The 17,832-nt window shown below is 43.0% G+C and overlaps 1 protein-coding gene across 2 annotated transcripts in view; it reads right to left on the reverse strand.

Moving 5' to 3' along the window:
* Positions 1-624: 624 nt before the first annotated feature.
* fryb (furry homolog b (Drosophila)) overlaps positions 625-17,832 on the reverse strand; it is a 37,243-nt gene continuing 20,035 nt past the window's right edge. The window contains exons 32-66 of one of the 2 annotated variants that reach the window (XM_087847348.1): positions 17,628-17,799; positions 17,162-17,418; positions 16,933-17,079; positions 16,630-16,798; positions 16,402-16,492; positions 16,101-16,174; positions 15,117-15,267; positions 14,600-14,703; positions 13,847-13,938; positions 13,623-13,716; positions 13,202-13,421; positions 12,904-13,025; positions 12,603-12,790; positions 12,408-12,502; positions 12,056-12,254; positions 11,751-11,972; positions 11,207-11,405; positions 11,002-11,099; positions 10,584-10,754; positions 10,168-10,308; positions 9,874-10,059; positions 9,538-9,702; positions 9,205-9,279; positions 8,838-9,008; positions 8,004-8,198; positions 7,760-7,897; positions 7,458-7,672; positions 6,834-7,038; positions 6,538-6,687; positions 6,304-6,402; positions 6,106-6,189; positions 5,746-5,763; positions 5,446-5,556; positions 4,701-4,936; positions 625-3,400 (exon numbers count right to left, since the gene is read on the reverse strand). In XM_087847348.1, coding sequence (XP_087703474.1) covers positions 3,142-3,400; positions 4,701-4,936; positions 5,446-5,556; positions 5,746-5,763; positions 6,106-6,189; positions 6,304-6,402; positions 6,538-6,687; positions 6,834-7,038; positions 7,458-7,672; positions 7,760-7,897; positions 8,004-8,198; positions 8,838-9,008; positions 9,205-9,279; positions 9,538-9,702; positions 9,874-10,059; positions 10,168-10,308; positions 10,584-10,754; positions 11,002-11,099; positions 11,207-11,405; positions 11,751-11,972; positions 12,056-12,254; positions 12,408-12,502; positions 12,603-12,790; positions 12,904-13,025; positions 13,202-13,421; positions 13,623-13,716; positions 13,847-13,938; positions 14,600-14,703; positions 15,117-15,267; positions 16,101-16,174; positions 16,402-16,492; positions 16,630-16,798; positions 16,933-17,079; positions 17,162-17,418; positions 17,628-17,799 — 5,313 coding nt within the window. In that variant the 3' untranslated portion in view covers positions 625-3,141. Of the gene's footprint in view, positions 3,401-4,700; positions 4,937-5,445; positions 5,557-5,745; positions 5,764-6,105; positions 6,190-6,303; positions 6,403-6,537; positions 6,688-6,833; positions 7,039-7,457; positions 7,673-7,759; positions 7,898-8,003; positions 8,199-8,561; positions 8,633-8,837; positions 9,009-9,204; positions 9,280-9,537; positions 9,703-9,873; positions 10,060-10,167; positions 10,309-10,583; positions 10,755-11,001; positions 11,100-11,206; positions 11,406-11,750; positions 11,973-12,055; positions 12,255-12,407; positions 12,503-12,602; positions 12,791-12,903; positions 13,026-13,201; positions 13,422-13,622; positions 13,717-13,846; positions 13,939-14,599; positions 14,704-15,116; positions 15,268-16,100; positions 16,175-16,401; positions 16,493-16,629; positions 16,799-16,932; positions 17,080-17,161; positions 17,419-17,627; positions 17,800-17,832 lie in introns of those variants that run through there. The other variant, XM_087847349.1, reaches the window with a different exon arrangement.

A 17,832-nucleotide genomic window follows, 5' to 3' on the forward strand; every position in this document is an offset into this window, starting at 1 on the left:
CAAAGGGGTTCATCAGGGATCAGAGTCCCTTTTCGTTTGCAGCGGTGATGGAAAAGTTGACAGAGGTCGGGCACGAGTATCTGTGGACTGATGTTTGCAGATGACATTGATCTGTAGTGGAGAGGTGGAGGTATCCTCTGGGGAGAAAAGGAATGAAAATCAGAAGCAAGATGGAATACATGTGAGTGAATGAGAGGAAGACGGGTTTAAATACTTGGGGTCAGGCAAGATGAGTGTCGGGTTATTAGTGACACAAAGATGGCATGAGTAAAATGAAATGTTTAAGGACAGTAGTGAGACTTGCTATGACGCATGGTTTGAAGGCTGGCAGAGCTAAAGAAGTTCAGATTTCAAGCTGTTAAGATCAGGAGAGAGAGGATTAGAAATGAATATACCTGAAGGACCGTTCAGGTTGAGCATTTTGGAGACACAGAGAAGCAAAGCTGAGAGGGTTTGGACATTTTGTAGAGGAAGGACAGTGGACATGCTGGACGAAGGATGTTAAAGATGGAGCTGCCAGGAAGGAGGAAGACTGCAGAGAACATTGATAGATGTAGGAAGAAGGCAGAGCCCCCTTGAATACAATTAGTTTTTCAGTCATTTATAAAGCACCAAAAGACAACATAAGTTATAGGTCTTTACTTTAACAACTTTTACAGAGCTTCAACTCAAAACAACTTCACAAAGGCTGTGAAAATATTTACAAGGTGAAAAAACAACTACTGTCTTCATCTAAAAAGCTTTAAAAATGTGCAACTTCTTGTTTGGCATGCAAACACATTCTCCCACACACAGGAAAAAGAAAAACATACCCGCGTGAGCTTGTGGCTCCCTTTTGTACCTCATACAAACGTATCTTTCAGATAAAATTATCTTGTTAATAAATATTTCAAACACTCCATACAGTAAACAGAAAAATGCATGCATGGCAGTTTGATTTGAGAGAACAAACATCATTATAAAACCTAAGTCAAATAAGTGTCGTTTCATATCTGATCAGATATAAATAGGAAAAGAAGACATTTGTACAGCAACAGCAAAATGATTGCTAGATCCGAACCAAGGGAGAGTCTCACACACACACACAAAAAAAAGGCTGACGACGACGAGTTCAGATTCAGTAGTGTGTAGCGTGGGTTTCATTTCGCACATCTACAATGAGTGCAGAATGTCAGCATTTCCCTTACGTGTAAGGTAACTACAAACCACACAAACATATCCTACTATGGTTGTGTGACAGTAACGATTAGCAGTATACAGACGGGCAAATACTTGACTGTGTACATGCGCCATCTTCTCTGCATGTGAACACCAAGTCGACAGAAATATAGTGTTTACGCTCACTAAAGATGCTACAGCTAGCCACGGAGGGGTGCACGCCACGCACGGATAATGGCATGATTACTCTACCAATGTTTACAACAGTAGTCAGGGGACAAGTTGATTCACTGATACAGAATATCAATAATATAAACAGGCCAAAGAGCAGCGTAAAGAAATGCGCTTGAATATTCTGCAGCTGCTCTGTCAGCAAGTCTTTCAATCAGTCTGAGGTCAGACGTCTGGGCCAGGCGAAAAGGACAGGACGGGAGCGTACAGTAGAAAGCATTCAGCTGGGTCATGCATTGCACAGTTTCCTCCAGAGGAGGCCTCAGAACAGTAGAGACAAAATCACTCCAGCATTTGGCTTTTCCTTCTTAATAAAAGTGACAGCCTTTTTCTCTCACAGTAACAAAAACATACATGATCTCCTTTCTACAACATTTAGAAAAAACGTATAACAAAACTCCACAGAGGAAACATCTTCCAGTGATGCTACGTAGTGTCACGGCTCATTTCCTCACCGTCTCTTTCATCCTTCCTGAAGGAGGCAGCAAGTGTCAAGCATGTCTAAAAGTTCCTCTGGGAAGCCAGTTTAAGTCCAAGCTAAAAGCCTTCACAGGTCCTCGGAGTGCAGCACAGATTAGATGCTGAATTATGACCGTCAAGCGGGACTTAAACAAGGAGGTACATTATTTTTCACGACATCTAGCTTTAGAAGCAAAGCCTGCGCTTGTATATAATCACATCAGGTCATTCTTATCAGCAGGCAGCAATCTGTAGTATCCAGAGATAAATCCCATTATACATGGGATATGATTCCCTGTCCTTAAACATTTAAAGTGTCCAGTTATTTCTGGCATGTCATTGTCTACTTTTCAGATGCAAAGATCTGATGTTGGATCGTTAGATCCTCTGGCGTGGTAACTTTAAAGTCTCAGGTTTGGACGTCTGACGGTTCAGTATTCAGGAGCCCCCCTACTGTCAGTAAGGGCAGGGCAGCTTGTCCCACCTTCCCCAGGTAGCGAGTCAAAGGTGTAGCAGCACTGCCGAAGGAGCAACAACAACCCCAAGCTGCAGCCTCTCCTGGGCCGGTGGGACAGGGAGGGGGTGGTGGGGGAGGGGGAAGAGATGAACTCGATGAAGGGCTGTGAGTTAAGACTGTGTCACGGCCCAGGTGCAGAATCGAGGACGGGCTTGAGTGTTTGTACGGAGAGCATGGGAAATGGGGAAGATGAGAGCCCCGGGAAGAAATGGGCGATGGGTTCGTGTAAGAGTGTGTGAGCAAGGTGGGCGCTGAGGCCACAGTTGGGAGAGAGCTGGATGTGAGAGATGATATCGGGTGTTTGCTGCAGTGGAAATGTGATTGCGGCAAACTGCATGATGGATGTACTCTGATGGGATAATAAAGGCTTGCGTTCTCATCTAGATAACGTCTCTTTGGCTCTTGTGTGAGCGGCAGTGTAAAATGCGATTGGCCTGGCGTGTTGGAGCTATGAGCAGAGAACAGGTCGGGGGGTTTGGGAAAATTAAGTAAAGAGGTCTCAGAGTTTGCAGTGGATGAGGATGAAGAGTGGAATGAAAGGTTTAATTCAGCTTCTAGTGCTGGGCAGGGTGGTAAGTGGGCATCTGCCTGGAGCTGTGAATCTGGGGCAGCAGACACATAGGAGGCGGCAGGGGCCAGGTATGTGGGTGCTGGGCCCCCTCTGTAAGAGCAGGCTGAGAGGATTGCAGAGGTTGTCTTGGAAGGGTCAATGATGGATGCAGTGATGGAGGGGGTAAAGGTGGAGAAGGAGGGGGTGGGGGGCTCCTGAAGTCCTGTCAGAGACTGGTCGCGGAGGCACTTGAATCGGGGAGGTAAGTTGTGACGACCCGGTAACCCTGGGCGTGGCGGATCATGTCGCGGATTTCCCCGTTGAGCTCCAGCAGCTTGGAGCAGATCAGACTGAGGTCCTGCCGGGAACCGACCAGGGCGATTGTGCCCGTCTGGCCCAGCGTTTGGTGACGGAAGTAGACGTTGAGCAGCGTCTGAACCTCACTCTCTGAGCTGCCGCCAAACACTCCGTTGGGCCACTGCCTCCTGAATGGACACAAAAAGTATTATAATTATTACAGGTAGATATAAAGAGACATACTTTCTATATTCAATATTGAATGTAGCTTGATTCATTAGATCAAGCTACAAAGTATACATACACAATTAATATATTCAACTTGATAAAATTTGTCCATAAGTACAGGAATGCCACTAGATCCACATCTAATCCTTGCCAAATAACACCATATAGAATAAACCACGCAAGTAATTTTTCAGTTCAAACTCTTGCCTAAATATTCTGTAATTTATACAGATGCTATTGTTAAACATATCAGGTCTATCAATTTTGCCTCAGGTTTGGATATTCTCATCTTAACAGCTGCTTTTATATAGCGGTCATTCACCACTCCGTTATATCCCCATAAATAAGAAAATCCCGTATAATCAAATATTTGTTTTAACTTCCCTAACCGTAACTTCAAAACACCTTTATCATATTGATTCTTTGGAAAAATAGACATTAAAAGTACAGTTTATTCCTATTTCCATTCGATAATCTAAACCTAAAACCAATCATCCTACATTTAACTTTATCTTTATCAACTTAAATCTCCCCACTTCTTGATCTCAATAAGTCAAATGATAGGGTGAGGCAAGGTCTAACAATGGTTTCACCCCAAGCTTATGCTGATAATGAACCACACCCTTTTTTTCACACCTTGGATCATGTGATGAGCCACATGAGCAATAGTGGGTCAACGACCCTCTTGCGGGGCAATCCCCTCTAGGGCTTAAAATCTGGAAGTCTTCATCATTTGGTCTTAGAACAGAAGAAGCTTCTTGGATGAGAGGTGAAACATCTTCAAGACATTTAAAGAAGTTCAGTTGCTTTTCATTCCAAGCTCCTGAGATCCTCCTCTACTTTTATTACAGGATTTCCAAATTTAAAGCCACAGAACTGTCCTACTTTACCTCATGCAAACATTACAATTTTACTTTCATTAGAATTTACACTTTCCTGTCTACACAACATCTTTCTACTCCATCTGAAGCTCTGATTCTGTCAATACTACAATATCATCTGCGTACAGACGCACAAGAGAGATAGATAGACCTCAACATCTCCCAAGCTTAAGTTTCTCAGCCAGGAATGACAGCCCTTTGTAATGTCTACTTATTATATACTTCAAAATCATTTGTAAAGATTGGAGAAAGTGATGGGGACACAGTGTGTTCACATGGTCATTTTTTGGATCATTTGTTCTTTTACGTTGAGACAAAATAATAAAATCATTAAATCCCAGGATACACTCATGTATGCTGATGACCTCGTGCTGCTCACCTGCATTCCTGGATGTAGCGCACGGCTTTGGTGAACTCATGGTTCCTAAGGCACTCCAGTATGGCCTGCACCGCTGCCTCTGAGGTGGGGAAGCTGGGCACAACCATGGCTGCCACCTGGGTGGCGTGTGAGTGAGTGTGGGCCAAGTGTTTGTGTTCCAAGTCGCTGGCTACGGCTGCCTCTGCTGCCTGCAGGCTGCTCTTCAGATCAGTAAGCTCTCGAGACATGTTCAGCAGCTAAGAGGTGGAGGGACAACAGATGGTGGTGGGTGAGTGTGTATGTGAAAATTATGTCTATATTAAAAGATTAAATGCTCAAGATTAAGTCTGCAGTGTAGCAGGGTTTTTGTAAGGGTCAACATCATTTTAATTTAACTAGCAAACCATACATATACTTATAAAAGCATATGTCTATTTAAATAAAAATAATGTGGCTCTATATATCATAGACATTTTTCTTAGAATGTTCCTTATCATACAGCTGGATGACACAAGGAAAGACCAAGTCACAAGGGGAAATTGCCCTAGTTGATATCAATCACACTGACCTAGAAAACCTCAAATTTGATGGACATTTAATGTTTAACTAATAAATTTAGAACAACAACAGTCATGCAGATCTTGGTATTTAATGTGTTTGATTGTGAATTACTTGGACTCTGAATCCTCTCACATAGACATAAGGGAACCAGCATGTTCCTCTGTTAGCCTGCAAGTCACACTTAATGAAGAATGATTTGACTCACCTCAGGCACGGAGCTTATTGCATGAACTTGACCAATGAGCGAGCAGTAGGACTGGAACAGAAGGAGGAGCTGAAAGTGAAGCTTGTAAAGCCTCTGACAAAGCTCCAGTTGCTGGAAGACACAAGTGACAAAAAAAGCTTCGATTTTTCAGAAGCAGAGATCACAAACAATCACAATCACAAATTGTTGCAAGCACATGCAAAGGAATACAAACACGTAACAACAACACTGACTGATTCAGTTGTGCAAAGTTAATTAAGCAGTTTAAGAGGAATCTAGAGTGAAGTGAAGAGAACTTACTGCAAGAGACTCCATTTGCTAGACAGCGAGAGAGCATGTTAGGGCATCAAGAGTGAAGTGAGAGGAAGACAAAGTATCAATCAAACACATGCACAGCAAGTTAAAAATCCTGACTGTTTACGGCCAGGCTGCCAAGAATTAATCAACACTGTAGAGAAAATACAGCAACTTTAAACTTAACGACTCCGGCACGGAAAAGAAATTTCAGGAGGATATAACGTTATAGAGACAGAGCCAGCGTGCAAAGAGGGCAAACATTTCAATCGACAGAGAAAGAAAGCCATTAATACAACACAAAGATTAAGCTACATAGACTGAATCAATTTGTGCTTTCATTGGTACAGTAAAAAATGTTTGTACCTTCTCCTCTGAATCTCCAGGTTGGCAGGTAACCACACTGTCACCAGGACATCTGGGAAATGTGTCCTTACAGTTCCTGAGCCACTGAAAGACAAAAAACGGAAAACTTCATTGGAAAGAGGAGTGGACAAAAGAAACGGTGGTAAATATTTTATCTGGCACACATTTGAAGGAGGAGATAAGTAAACGTGCACTTACCAATACAGCAGCCTCCTCTTTGGTGTTGTAAGTATCCAGGTACTCTTGCAGCTCCAGTGCACTGAACTTCATCTTTTCGAGGAGGCCATAGGACATGATCTATACAGACCAAAAAGAAGAGAGGAGCAGTAAAAATGAGCTCATTATTAGACTTGTCTTTGGGTTTTTTAGACTCCCATAGACTGAAGCAGCTACAATACTGTGATCAGCAAGAAGCCTGCCAACTGTACTCACCGTGTCAGCATCAATGTAAATGGTAGGACAATCTGAGCATGTGGTGAGCATCTGTGAGGACCTGAGAAACTTTGATCCAATGCCTCTTAATCCCTCGCCAAGATAAGTGGCAACATCTTTTGTTAAGGTGCAGAATTTTCCCTGGATGTTCTGGAAAAGAAACTGTACTGTAATTCATGCTAATGGAAGAGATATAATTTCTAATTATAAAAAAATGGGGGTAAAAAAAACAAGAAATCCAAACATAAAAAAACAAACAAAAAAAACCCCTAAAGGTAATCCTTCATGAGATGTACCTTAAAGAGTGATGAGAAGACCTGAAATGTGTAGACAGCACATGATCCATCTGAGTCTGTTACAAGCTGGTTGATGTGGCAGCGCCATGCCTCCTCGGCATCGTCACACACCGTGGGTTGGAACGCTGCCAAGATGGCGGAAAAAAATGGAGAGGGGGGAGGAGGAAACCCAAGGTCCTCCAAATCATCAACATCATCACGCAAGCTGTAACAACAGAGATGAGAAAGAAGTGAGTCTGTGCTGTTTGCACCCAGTACGATAAGTATTTGAAAAATGTATCTAACAGGGTTTAATAATATCTCAAAAATGTTAAAAATGGGACAAAATAGGCAAAACATCCATGAAAAATCTCCCATTAGGTTTTTCCTGGCTTAGTAGTTACGCTTTGGGAGTCATTTTCTGTTGCACTATTAAACAAAATCTACATTTTCTGCCATTTTTGGTCATTATCACAGTTTCTATTGTTGATCAAACGCAACAAAACTGGTGATTTCCCTTTGGCTTGAGCTAAAACTTCTTTCAGTGTGCCACTAAAAGTTTTTATGGTAGGAAAAACTCTGACAGAGACTCTGGCAACAATCCAGCAGTGTATTCAGCATGCAGGGATTAATATTCAAACTTACCTGGGCAGACAGTTTGGGTCTAGAAAATCCAGTGGAGGCTGGCAGTAGTCTGGGTTAAGACCACGGCCCATATTTGGCAGCTGATTTTGAGGTTGCCCCGGCAAATCCAGAGTGAAGCTCTCTCCACAGTCGGAGCCGGGGGGGAGCTCGTTGACACTCAGCGACAGTTCATCATCCTGGGCCTGAGTGTCCTCGTCCTCACCACACACCCTCACCTGAGAAAACAAAAGCATTACATTTTTGATGTTTCAAAATGTATCTAAGCAAACAACACATCCACATCCAAGTCTATTATTTCTCACATGTAGACCAATGTGATCGTCATGGAGAACTCCGTGGCTCGGGGTGGTGGCGTTGAGGGACTGGGGGTCAGCAGATGTGTCGTATGAAGTAGACAGAGAATCGGTGTGATTGGTTTCCTCTGATGGAGACGGGTTAGTCTGGAACAGGGAGGCAAATCATGAATGTTGACTCAGGAAAAATAATAAGCCTTTTAAGGCTTCAGAGGATTTTTAATGTGTTGATTCAGCAGCTAAGGCTACACACAAGCTGGGAATGGGAGAGGCTCTGGCTAGTTGAAGACTCCTCTTCCTCTGATGACTCGTCTGAATCGTGAGGGTCTTCGTGACCCAGACTGGGGGTACTGCCTGAGTGCTGGCTCTCCTCCAGCAGGTCGCCCAGCTCTGTGCTGTCCAGAGATCGCCGGCGCACACCCCAGTTAAAGTTATCGACAGTCTCACCCTAGATTTAAAAAAACAAAACAACAACAAACACACACATACATGTTGGAAGACATGTACACAATGAACGGTAAAAGTAAAATCCCTGCGATGAAGGGAACATTTTTACTTTAATCTCTCAAAACACAAAATAATTGCTTTAGTTGCAAGCACAAGATGGACTGTTATTCATGGCATGAATATATGCTTATATGCTGGAAAGGTTGTTTTCAGCCTGTAAAATTATCTTTTCTAATAACTATAATATATTTATCTCTATTTAAAAAATAGCAGTGCTGTCATAAATGTTGTTCTGCAATCAAGCCGTGAGAGCAAAATGAAGCACAAATATGATTTTGTTTTTACGTTCCAGAGCAAAACAAAAGAGACAGGAACACCAAAGAGCTGATGAAGGCTAATGTTAAGTACTCAGTGTGAGGGACTTACCTGGAGCTCCTAGGCAGCGAGGGGAAGAAAGAGAGAGACAGAGTTAGAGAGAAAGAGATGAGGTGGGAGGACAGAGAAATACTTTTCAAATATGTTGTAGAAAGGCAGGTGGATAAGTTGAAAGACACAGTAAAGGTAAAATGAAAGAAAGGACCACTGTGTCAGCATAAACCAAATGACCACAGGTGAAATACGGTATTATTGTGACTCTCACCTCTCCATCCTCCAGCTCCACATCCAGGAAGTCAAAGTCTCTGAAAACCCTAAACTGCTGCTCACTGGCAGTGTCATCTAATGTGTCCTCTCTGGTACCACCGTCCTCAGATGACACGCCGCTCTCCCGCACCTCCATCATGTCCAAGTCACCACAGGATGAGAAGATCACCTGACAAGAAGACAGAAACAGGTTTTTAGACTTGTCAGAGGCAATTAGTGAAGGCCTCTTAATAACAGAAACATCCCCAGAAAACATTAGAGGTTTTACTCCCTCTACAAAATAGAAAAAAAACAAAACAGAAATACAAGCTTGAATTTTGTTGACTGTGTACACAAAGAAGAGTACAACAACAAAGTTAGCTTACAGATGGGTTCTTGGTAAGTCCAACTTCTTGTCCACATAGAGACAAAACGCTCACCAGCTTCTCTCTGGTTCTTTTCTGCATGTAGGAGAAAAACTCATCAGTAAAGTGATGGATTTTCTTCTCTGCTTCATGCCTCATGCTTTGATGATCAAGGGATAATTTCTAAGCATGTTTTAAACAGAAAGTTTTAAATCTATTTTTCTTGGGATATTTGAGGTCAGTATGCTAAAGAAGAATGACTTGATCAACACATTTTAATATAATATTCTTTTACAAGTCTTACAAAACCAAGCGGCACTGATGTGAAACCTTAGTTTTGGGCATTGATGCTACCTGAGATAACTGTGGTCGCCTCCAGCTGACAGGCACCAGAATGGTGTTGGAATTGGATCCAGAAGAAGTGGAGGAAGTACTACGGGTCACAGCCATGGCTCTGGCTTTCCCCTCTCTACCCCCTGATCCTTGGAGCTCATCAAAACGGCGCCCGATCACCGGTGTCTGGGAAGATAACAAACAGAAAGACATGCAAATTTTTTGATGCTTTGCATATTGCATGCGTTGAGGAAATCCTTTTTTATTTATGACCTAGCAAAACATGGGGGTGTACTGTAACTGCAAGTCAATGATGGGCATTTACAACAAGAAGCTCAGTAGCAGCAGCTTTCTTACCTCAGAGATGTCAAATGTGAAATCCAGAGTTTTCCCAGGGAGAGCTTTAGCGGAGCCGTCCCACACTCTGCTGACCTCTAGGTTGGAAAGATCACCCTGTGTGTGGCCATACACTGGATGAACAAGGCTGGCAGAGCGTGATACCACCAGCTTCAAGATGTTTAAGGCATCCTTCCAGTGTACTGTCTATAAAGTCACATGTCAAACAGTATAAGAGAAAGACAGTGTAAGAGAAACAGCAGTGCATGCAGTGCATTTCTCTAATATGAAGACCAAGTACTGTGCGACACTCACCTGGACAAACTTCTCAATGGTCTTCAGGACATCAGCGTTGAACTGTTTGACCTGCACAGCAGTCAGGTCCATGTGGCTAAGCAGACAGTAGATAATTTGGAGGAGAGACTGTTGCATACTGGGAAGTCCCTTATCCAGCAGCTGGGAGAGAGAAAGTGACATTCAGTAAGCATGCAGACACAAACCCAATCTTGCTTAAGGGCAAAGTCAATATGTGTATAACCAACTTGACTGTAAATTATTGGATTGTCCTTTAACAACTGGCTAAACAGTGAACAGGACAGGCTTCCAACAAATAATCAGCACAAACCACTCACTCAACATTCTTGCACCAGCTTCCATAGAAACATCCAATAAATGTACAATCCTAAAAATAGAGAAAGATAAGACATATTTTCATGTATAGAAGCACTTACCTCAGCCATATAGGTGACCATGTTGAGCGTTATGTCAGAGAAAGCCTCGTGAAGGTAGCGGCAAACCACGCTGACCCAGGAGAAAGGGTCCCTCGTGTAGGAACGTGTCTTATAGAGCGTCATCACGTGTGCCAGATGGGACAGCTTTGTGTTCTTTTCCACCAAACATACCTGAGAAAGTAAACAAAAAAGCAGACAGACACGTTATGTGAGAAATATTGCCTTTTTTGATCTTTTAGTTGTTCTTTTGTGTTTTGAAATGTCAGGGTTTTCCAATCCACTCTGGCTTTTCATCTTTCTCCAAATGTACATCTTTACTGTTTGTCTAACAAACCTAAAAAAAAGTCAAAGGAAGTAAAGCAAAAGCAAACTAATGCCTAGACTCAGCCCACTTGAAGAATCCATAGTATTGCAGTACCTGTGCAATCCTCTCAGCACTTTCCTTACAAAACTGATTTGGGTGGCTAAAGTGCTGGACCAGGTGAGGAAGCAGACACAGCACATTCAGAGGAAAGCCTACACAGGGAGAAGAGTTTGAACTTCAGATACAGCCAGTATAAATAAAAATAAACACGTTGCCGTACAACTACTAAACGATACAATATAAAATCCTCAGTACCTACCTATAGACTGTGAGCTGTCGACAACAGGCACGCGGGAGACTGGAGTGAGCTGGCAGAATAGCTGTAAGGTCAGGTCAGATGTAGCCTGGGAGGTAAATCCCTTCAACAAAAGCTGTTGAATCCCAGAGAACCCGCTCCACCTCAGCTGAGCCTGCAGCTTCTCCAGGCGCTCACGGTTCTCTGCTCTGTCTAAGGGCACCTGGGAAATGAGAGATTTTGGCTTAAGTGAAGCTGAAAGTTGCTTGTGGTACTTATTGTCTTCCACCTGTAAACTGAATATCTGAGATGCTAAAACAATGAATGAATCAATAGCCAGTTGCTAGGTCTGTGGTGGCCTTGAGTTAATAGGTTCCATAGGTGCTTTCATTTTAAAATAGCAGCAGTATGAGCGTCTTAGGATGACGTAGTCTTCATGGCATTAAGGGAAAACACAGGTTACAGGGAATGTTTGCTTTCTTCTGCTTAATCTTGGCTTTAAGTTAACTGTTGTTTTTACAGATACATACATTTTCCTCTGTAATCAGCTATTTTTTATCTCATCTACCTTTGACAGCAGCTTGTGAACGAGGCGAAGTGACATCTGGTATTCAAACTCGAAGTCTGACTCCATGAGCGACACCGCCACCCAGAAGACTGTGGCCAGTATCGACGAAGGATGAGACACGTGCGCGGGATCCGACAGAACGCTGGGATCAATGCGGTTGGTCGATGATGTGCAGGAGCCTGAACTTCTTCCTGTTCGTGCAAGGCCGTGACTGTTGCAAGCCTGCAGACCGAAAGCGAGTACAAAATTAGCATTAAGGATTTAGCATTAAGGTGTCAGATTACACAGCAATTTTTCTTTCTTGCCTGTATGCGATCCAGAGTTGCACTGCGAGGGGGATCACTCGACTGGTTGCAACACTCGCCGAACTTCTTGGGGACAGAATAGGAGCGCTGGTGGCGCTGCGATGACAGGCCGACAAATCCTGGGCCAGGGAAGTTCAGCTGACCCGTGCTCTTTCTGTTCATCAGTTTGTCACTTGTCACAAAGTCTGGTGAGGATGTCCTACAAATCAAACACAATGAAAGCAAAATGTTGAATCTGTTGGAGTATCAAGTAGCTCTGAAACACCAGAAGAAGGCTGTTTAAATCCTTACATATGTTGTAATCTTCAAATTATTATTACTTCCAAAGATTTAACATTCAAAGCAGACTAACCTGGTAAGAGCTGCCATAAGGTCACTGTTTTTCAGACACTCTGCTAGATTCACCACTACTGACTCCAGAGTTAACAGCACCTCCATCACATAGCCCTGAAACAGGTACAGGTATGAACATTAGCAATAATGTGAATCTTCACCAAATACATCAGGTTGAAAGCACTACATCTCTATTATATGTCTCTTCTCTTACCTGCACCTCGTCTCCATGTTCTCCCACCACCTCAACGAGGCGTGAGACCAGATCAGAGACAGCATGGTTGTTGATCGGCTGTTTGAGAGCTCTAAAGATCTGGAAAGATCTGCCGGCATAGTGACGCGAGGAGCTGCACAGAGCCGTCTGTAAGGCCACGTCACTAAGCTGCTGCTCCAGGTGGAAGTCTGTGAAGATGGACATATTTCACCCCTTGTGCAGGTCTAAAATGAATCGATTATTGCTCCATTTGTGAAGATTGGGTTAGGTCTTCTGTAGCTGTTATTCAGTGGTTTCTCACCTGATTTGGACTCCTTGAAGACAGAGACAACGTGGCGCAGGAAGTTGCTGAGCTGCTCTGTGCTTTTGGAGTTGGGGTTCTTTGGTGTGATGTCCTCATGCACCCACAGTGGCCCAAATGATCTGTGCAAGAACAACACAGTACTCCAAGCACTGTATACCCACCACCAGTAGCACCACATAAAAGTTACACGAGCAGCTCACACAGTGTGGACTACAGTGAAATTTAAGCGCACGTCACACCCACACGCAGTGTCCACCTCGAGAACAGCACAAAAGATGACCAGAGTTGTGTTTACCTGGTGGAGAGAAACTCAATGAGTTTGTTCGTCTTCTCATCCGTCTCATTGGGCGCATCTTCAAGATCCTCCAGGTCATCGGGTGTTACAAGGGGCAGATTTCCAACACTGCCGGCTGTGCTGCCACCACCCAGGCTAGCAGAGGATGAGTTGGAGGTGGAGCTGAGACCAGAGTCCACTACGGGAGATGCCTGCCACTCCCGCAAAAAGTCTGGTGCGTCTATGGGAATATTATGACATGCTATAGAGAAGTGTACTGCTACAGTAATATAATTTCTGGAGTCTTTAATCAGATTTTTGTGAACTACACTGTTTAGTTTCTTAGTTTTCCAATGAAAAGTGGTCCATCACGTCATATCTTACTAGTAAATGTCAGAGGACTGTTAAATGCTTGTATACACACTCAATATTTTCTACTTACGTGACTGTTGGTACTCTGTGTGGTAGCTGGACTTGATTGTGAGGGTCTTGTTGTCACTGATCTCTCTCGTTAGCATCAGTACTGAGGCTATTACCTGGACCCCCAAAAAGAAGTGTTGCTCAGTGAATATGTAAAGCTTTGCAGAACTCGGTAAAGTAAGTTTCAGTCCTACTTCATGTAATAAACTGGCCTAATAATAACAAACATTAAAATGGAAATCTGACCTGAAAGTTGTTGTTGCAGGAGAGTGCAATGAGGAGGTGAAGAAGGAGACGTTTGCTGTGTTCATAGACCTCTGACCTGTAGTGGTCCAGACCTAGAAAATGAAGTACTTTTTTTGTAGTATTACAAAGGCTTGTTGTGCCTCAATTTGTGCAACAGTGAATGAAAAAAGCTAAAAAAAACCCAAAAACAAACCCTAAACAATCAAACATGGATTCCTGGATAACTTCATGCAAAAAGACCAGATGATGCTGAATCTCCTGAACTTGCAAGTTAGTATGTAGCGCATAATTAACACAGCTGGCATCTGGGTGGGGGTAGGTATGTGTCTACATGCTAGATTGAAAGTGTTTCATTGTGATACTTGAGAACGGCCTGTCCACGTCCATGTGTGATGGCGATAAAACACATCGTCACGCTATGAGCTCAGTGGACGTCACAGAAAATACCTTCAACATCTCAAGGCTATTTTTGTGTGTTTGTTTCGGTGGCAAACACCCTGACACCCGCACTTTTTGATTTTATCTTGTTTTGGTTTAAGTTTTCGATCTACCTCGTGTTTCATTCGCTTTATCCGCGTGAGACTGAGGAATTTCTTATATAACCCATCAAGCATTTCCACATTCTCCAAAATGCATGTAGTACATTCTATGCAGGTTATTTTGGCGTATTTTTCTTCTTCCCCCATTTTCCCCAAAATTAATCCATACAGGGTTTAACCAATTCAAGCGTGACATGAGTTGAGTTATGCTTACCTAAGAAGAGGGCATGTAGTAGTAGGGGCAGGTGTAAAGCCCAGTCTTCTCTCACACTGTGGTCCACTACCATCTCGGTCATAAAGATCACTGCAATGTTACACCTGAGGAACACACAAATTTTAGGTGAGTACAATAAAATCTTGGCATGTTTGATGGAAACATTTGATGTTTCCTGTAATCTGTGCTAGTGCATGAACTGCACATGGATCATAGATTTCAAAGCTCTCTACAAAAGTCCTAATGTTATTTACTTAGAGTATTGATCTCTGAAGTGTCAGGACAGGCAGAGAAGATTAAGTGGAAAAGCTCTTTTAATATGAACTATTTTCCAAGTAGACCCTGAGCAAGCTGGCTTGGCGTCATTCTGTGTTTGAGTTTATCCAAAAATCTGAAAGTAGGCGTAACATGTCTCTGAAACACTGTCTGGCCCTGCTGATTGTAACATCACTCTTCTAACTAAGATCCTGTTTTTTCAGAAGTTTACTAAAGGTCATCTGTGTTTGTTTGTGTGCACCTGTGCAGTGGTCCTCTAGGTGTGATAGTTTCTGGAAGGTAGTCAACCAGAGGTGCCCAGCAGCCTCCATTAACAGGCATGGGTAACGGCTGAGGACGGTTGGTCTCGAGAATACTCAGCAGCCATCCAGCGTAAGGTGGAAGTGGGTCATCTATGAGCACAGAAAGATTTGGTTAGTAAAATCTGAAACATATATCCCACCAAAGCCATCACTCTGAATTAAAAGTAGTGCACAATTAACCATTTCACTTAAAAAGCATAAGGACTGATCCTTTAATCCTCAAAGCACAGGCCGAGGAGGGGGGGTGGCAGCAATCTTCCACTCCAGCTTATTAGTTAACCACAGACCTGGAGTTTTAATTCAATTGAAAGCTTAACCTTTTGCCTTGTCCACCATAACTGGAAAACTCAATAAAAAGTGGTATTTGTTTTATTGTAGGGACCTTTACCTTTCCTTAATACTGTAGTTGTGATTCAATTTTGTTGCAACTTCGTTTTATTGTGTTTGAAAAATACTACCAACTGTAGCGCAAACGAGGTTGTCATTTTTACACTGTTTTTTTTTTTGCATAAATGAAACAAAGAGTAAGCTTGAAAGATGGCGTTTGGGGTCAGTGTTCGGTCTGTAGCTGTATAGTAGATGGTTGATGAATTGGCCTGTGTGACTGGGGCCTTAGCTAGTTGTTTAAATTATAGGAATCATCTAACCTACTTTGACAAGAATGACAACACATTTAAAACATTTGCTTTTAGTCTCTATATCTGGCCAGAAGAAAAAAATATGTGGGATGAGAAGTTTTAGCACACGAACTGTCAGTAACAATTACCGTTAAAGTCTGAAGTTAAAATGGTGAAGATTTATCACTGAAAAGTCCACATCCTCAGAGTCTCTCCAAATAACAGCTGTAAGCTGTGAAAACCCCTGGGCTCTGTGTGTGTCAAAGATTGTACTTTATTCCTCATGGGAACCAAGTCAGGGCTTACTTTTTTCATCCTCATAGGAGCCTCCGGAGCTGTTGCTGTAACGAGACTCCAGTCTGTTGTGAGCCCTCGCCCGGCTGTGAAAAATCCACCACATTTAAAGTCAAACTCAGCATTTCCAGATTTGATTGACAATATCCTCATGGTATTATCATCGCTACATACAGTATCTGATACGATGCTGACATTTTTTAGCTATCTTTATGACAGCCTCATGAGAGACTGTCTCACCCAATAAAACACTGTATCACCATGACAACCCATGCTGCAGCTATAAGTATATAAGGTATAAAAAATGACTTACCGTTCTTCACTCTCTCTGACCATCTTGGTCTCATCTGTCTCTGGCAGGTTTTCCTGACCAGCCACTACGGTGTTACTACTGGAGGTGGTGCCTACACATTTAACAGAAACACAGCAGAGTCATCCATCTGTCACATGAAAAAAATCTGTCAAGTTCAAACCAGGGGTAAGTGTTGAGATGAAAATCTAATTTGACTCCACAGACTGTGACAGGAACACATCCCCTCACCTGTCTGGGATGTGGAGGCTTTGTTGCTGGCAGCAAAGCGATAAAATGGAGGATTATCACAGTGCAAAACCACAGGGTTGACAGGGTCGGTCTGCTGCAGCTCAAACAGGAGCTCCTCCATAGTCTGGATGGTGTTATTGCGACACATGTAAATCACCACCTTCTTAATCTACAACAGATGAGCAAGCATTAGTTAGAAATTCTGGGTTATTTGCATTACTTCTGCATATTTGTTATGAAATCTTTGTGAGGATTACTGTATTTAACTTTTTGGTTTTTTTTTAACTAAAAAAATGCTCTTACATAAGGCAGTAATGTGGTGTCACTGCTAACACCACACAGGCTGATGAGGAACTGCAGGGTGACTCGCAAGTTGTTGCTCCACCTCTCATTCGACACTAGAGCGTTCCAGGCATTCTCAATCTCTGGTCCGGGAACCTCATCTCCATACTGTAAAGGGAAAAAAATCTAATTAGAAAGCTAGAGGTGCGTTTGGGAGTTTTCACAAGTAAGAACTAACTCGGCTTCCCACCTTAGCAGTCATGAACATGAGGTTGTTGAGCACCAATGATGTCGCCTGCAAGGAGCCCCAGCCGCTGCCTCTCAGGCTGGGGGATGCACTCAGGCCCCGAGCCTGACCTCGAGGTTCTTCCTCTGGTGTGCAGGGACTTGAAGCAGGAGGTAAGAGACCTGTGTCCACTAGCTCAATGTTACTAAGCCAGGGTAGCAGGTAGGATAGCATGATCTGTCTGCCATTAGGATGGGTGGTTGGGAAACGTTGGCTCACCTCTGCAAATACCAGGAGAATTCACTTATTCATTTTTTTTTAACTTATGCTGCTTCCTTATTAACTTCTCTTCCACATTAAAGTGTAAGGAGATACCTTTTTCTAAAAATGCATATAGATATATTAGTTAGTTTATATTTAACTGTTCTTTTTTTGTTGCATTTGTACCATTTGGAAGAATTCCACAGAAGAACAGACGAGAAGAATTTACCTGAGAAAAGAGGCAGCGTGAGCTCTGGGTACATGCTGGCAAGCTGGATGGAGAGCTGCGCAAGGCTGACACTGTACAGAGGAGGGAGGGGGCCGTGAGTCCCATACAAAATATTACCAGGCTTCTGCTCCACCATCCGCTTGGAGTATGCACACAGCTTAGATTCCAGCACCTGCAGGAAACATTTATTTTTAAATCTTTGCCA

Source organism: Neolamprologus brichardi, chromosome 10 (genome assembly GCF_056152115.1).
Source record: "Neolamprologus brichardi isolate AB-2024 chromosome 10, ASM5615211v1, whole genome shotgun sequence".
Lineage (NCBI taxonomy): Eukaryota > Metazoa > Chordata > Actinopteri > Cichliformes > Cichlidae > Neolamprologus > Neolamprologus brichardi.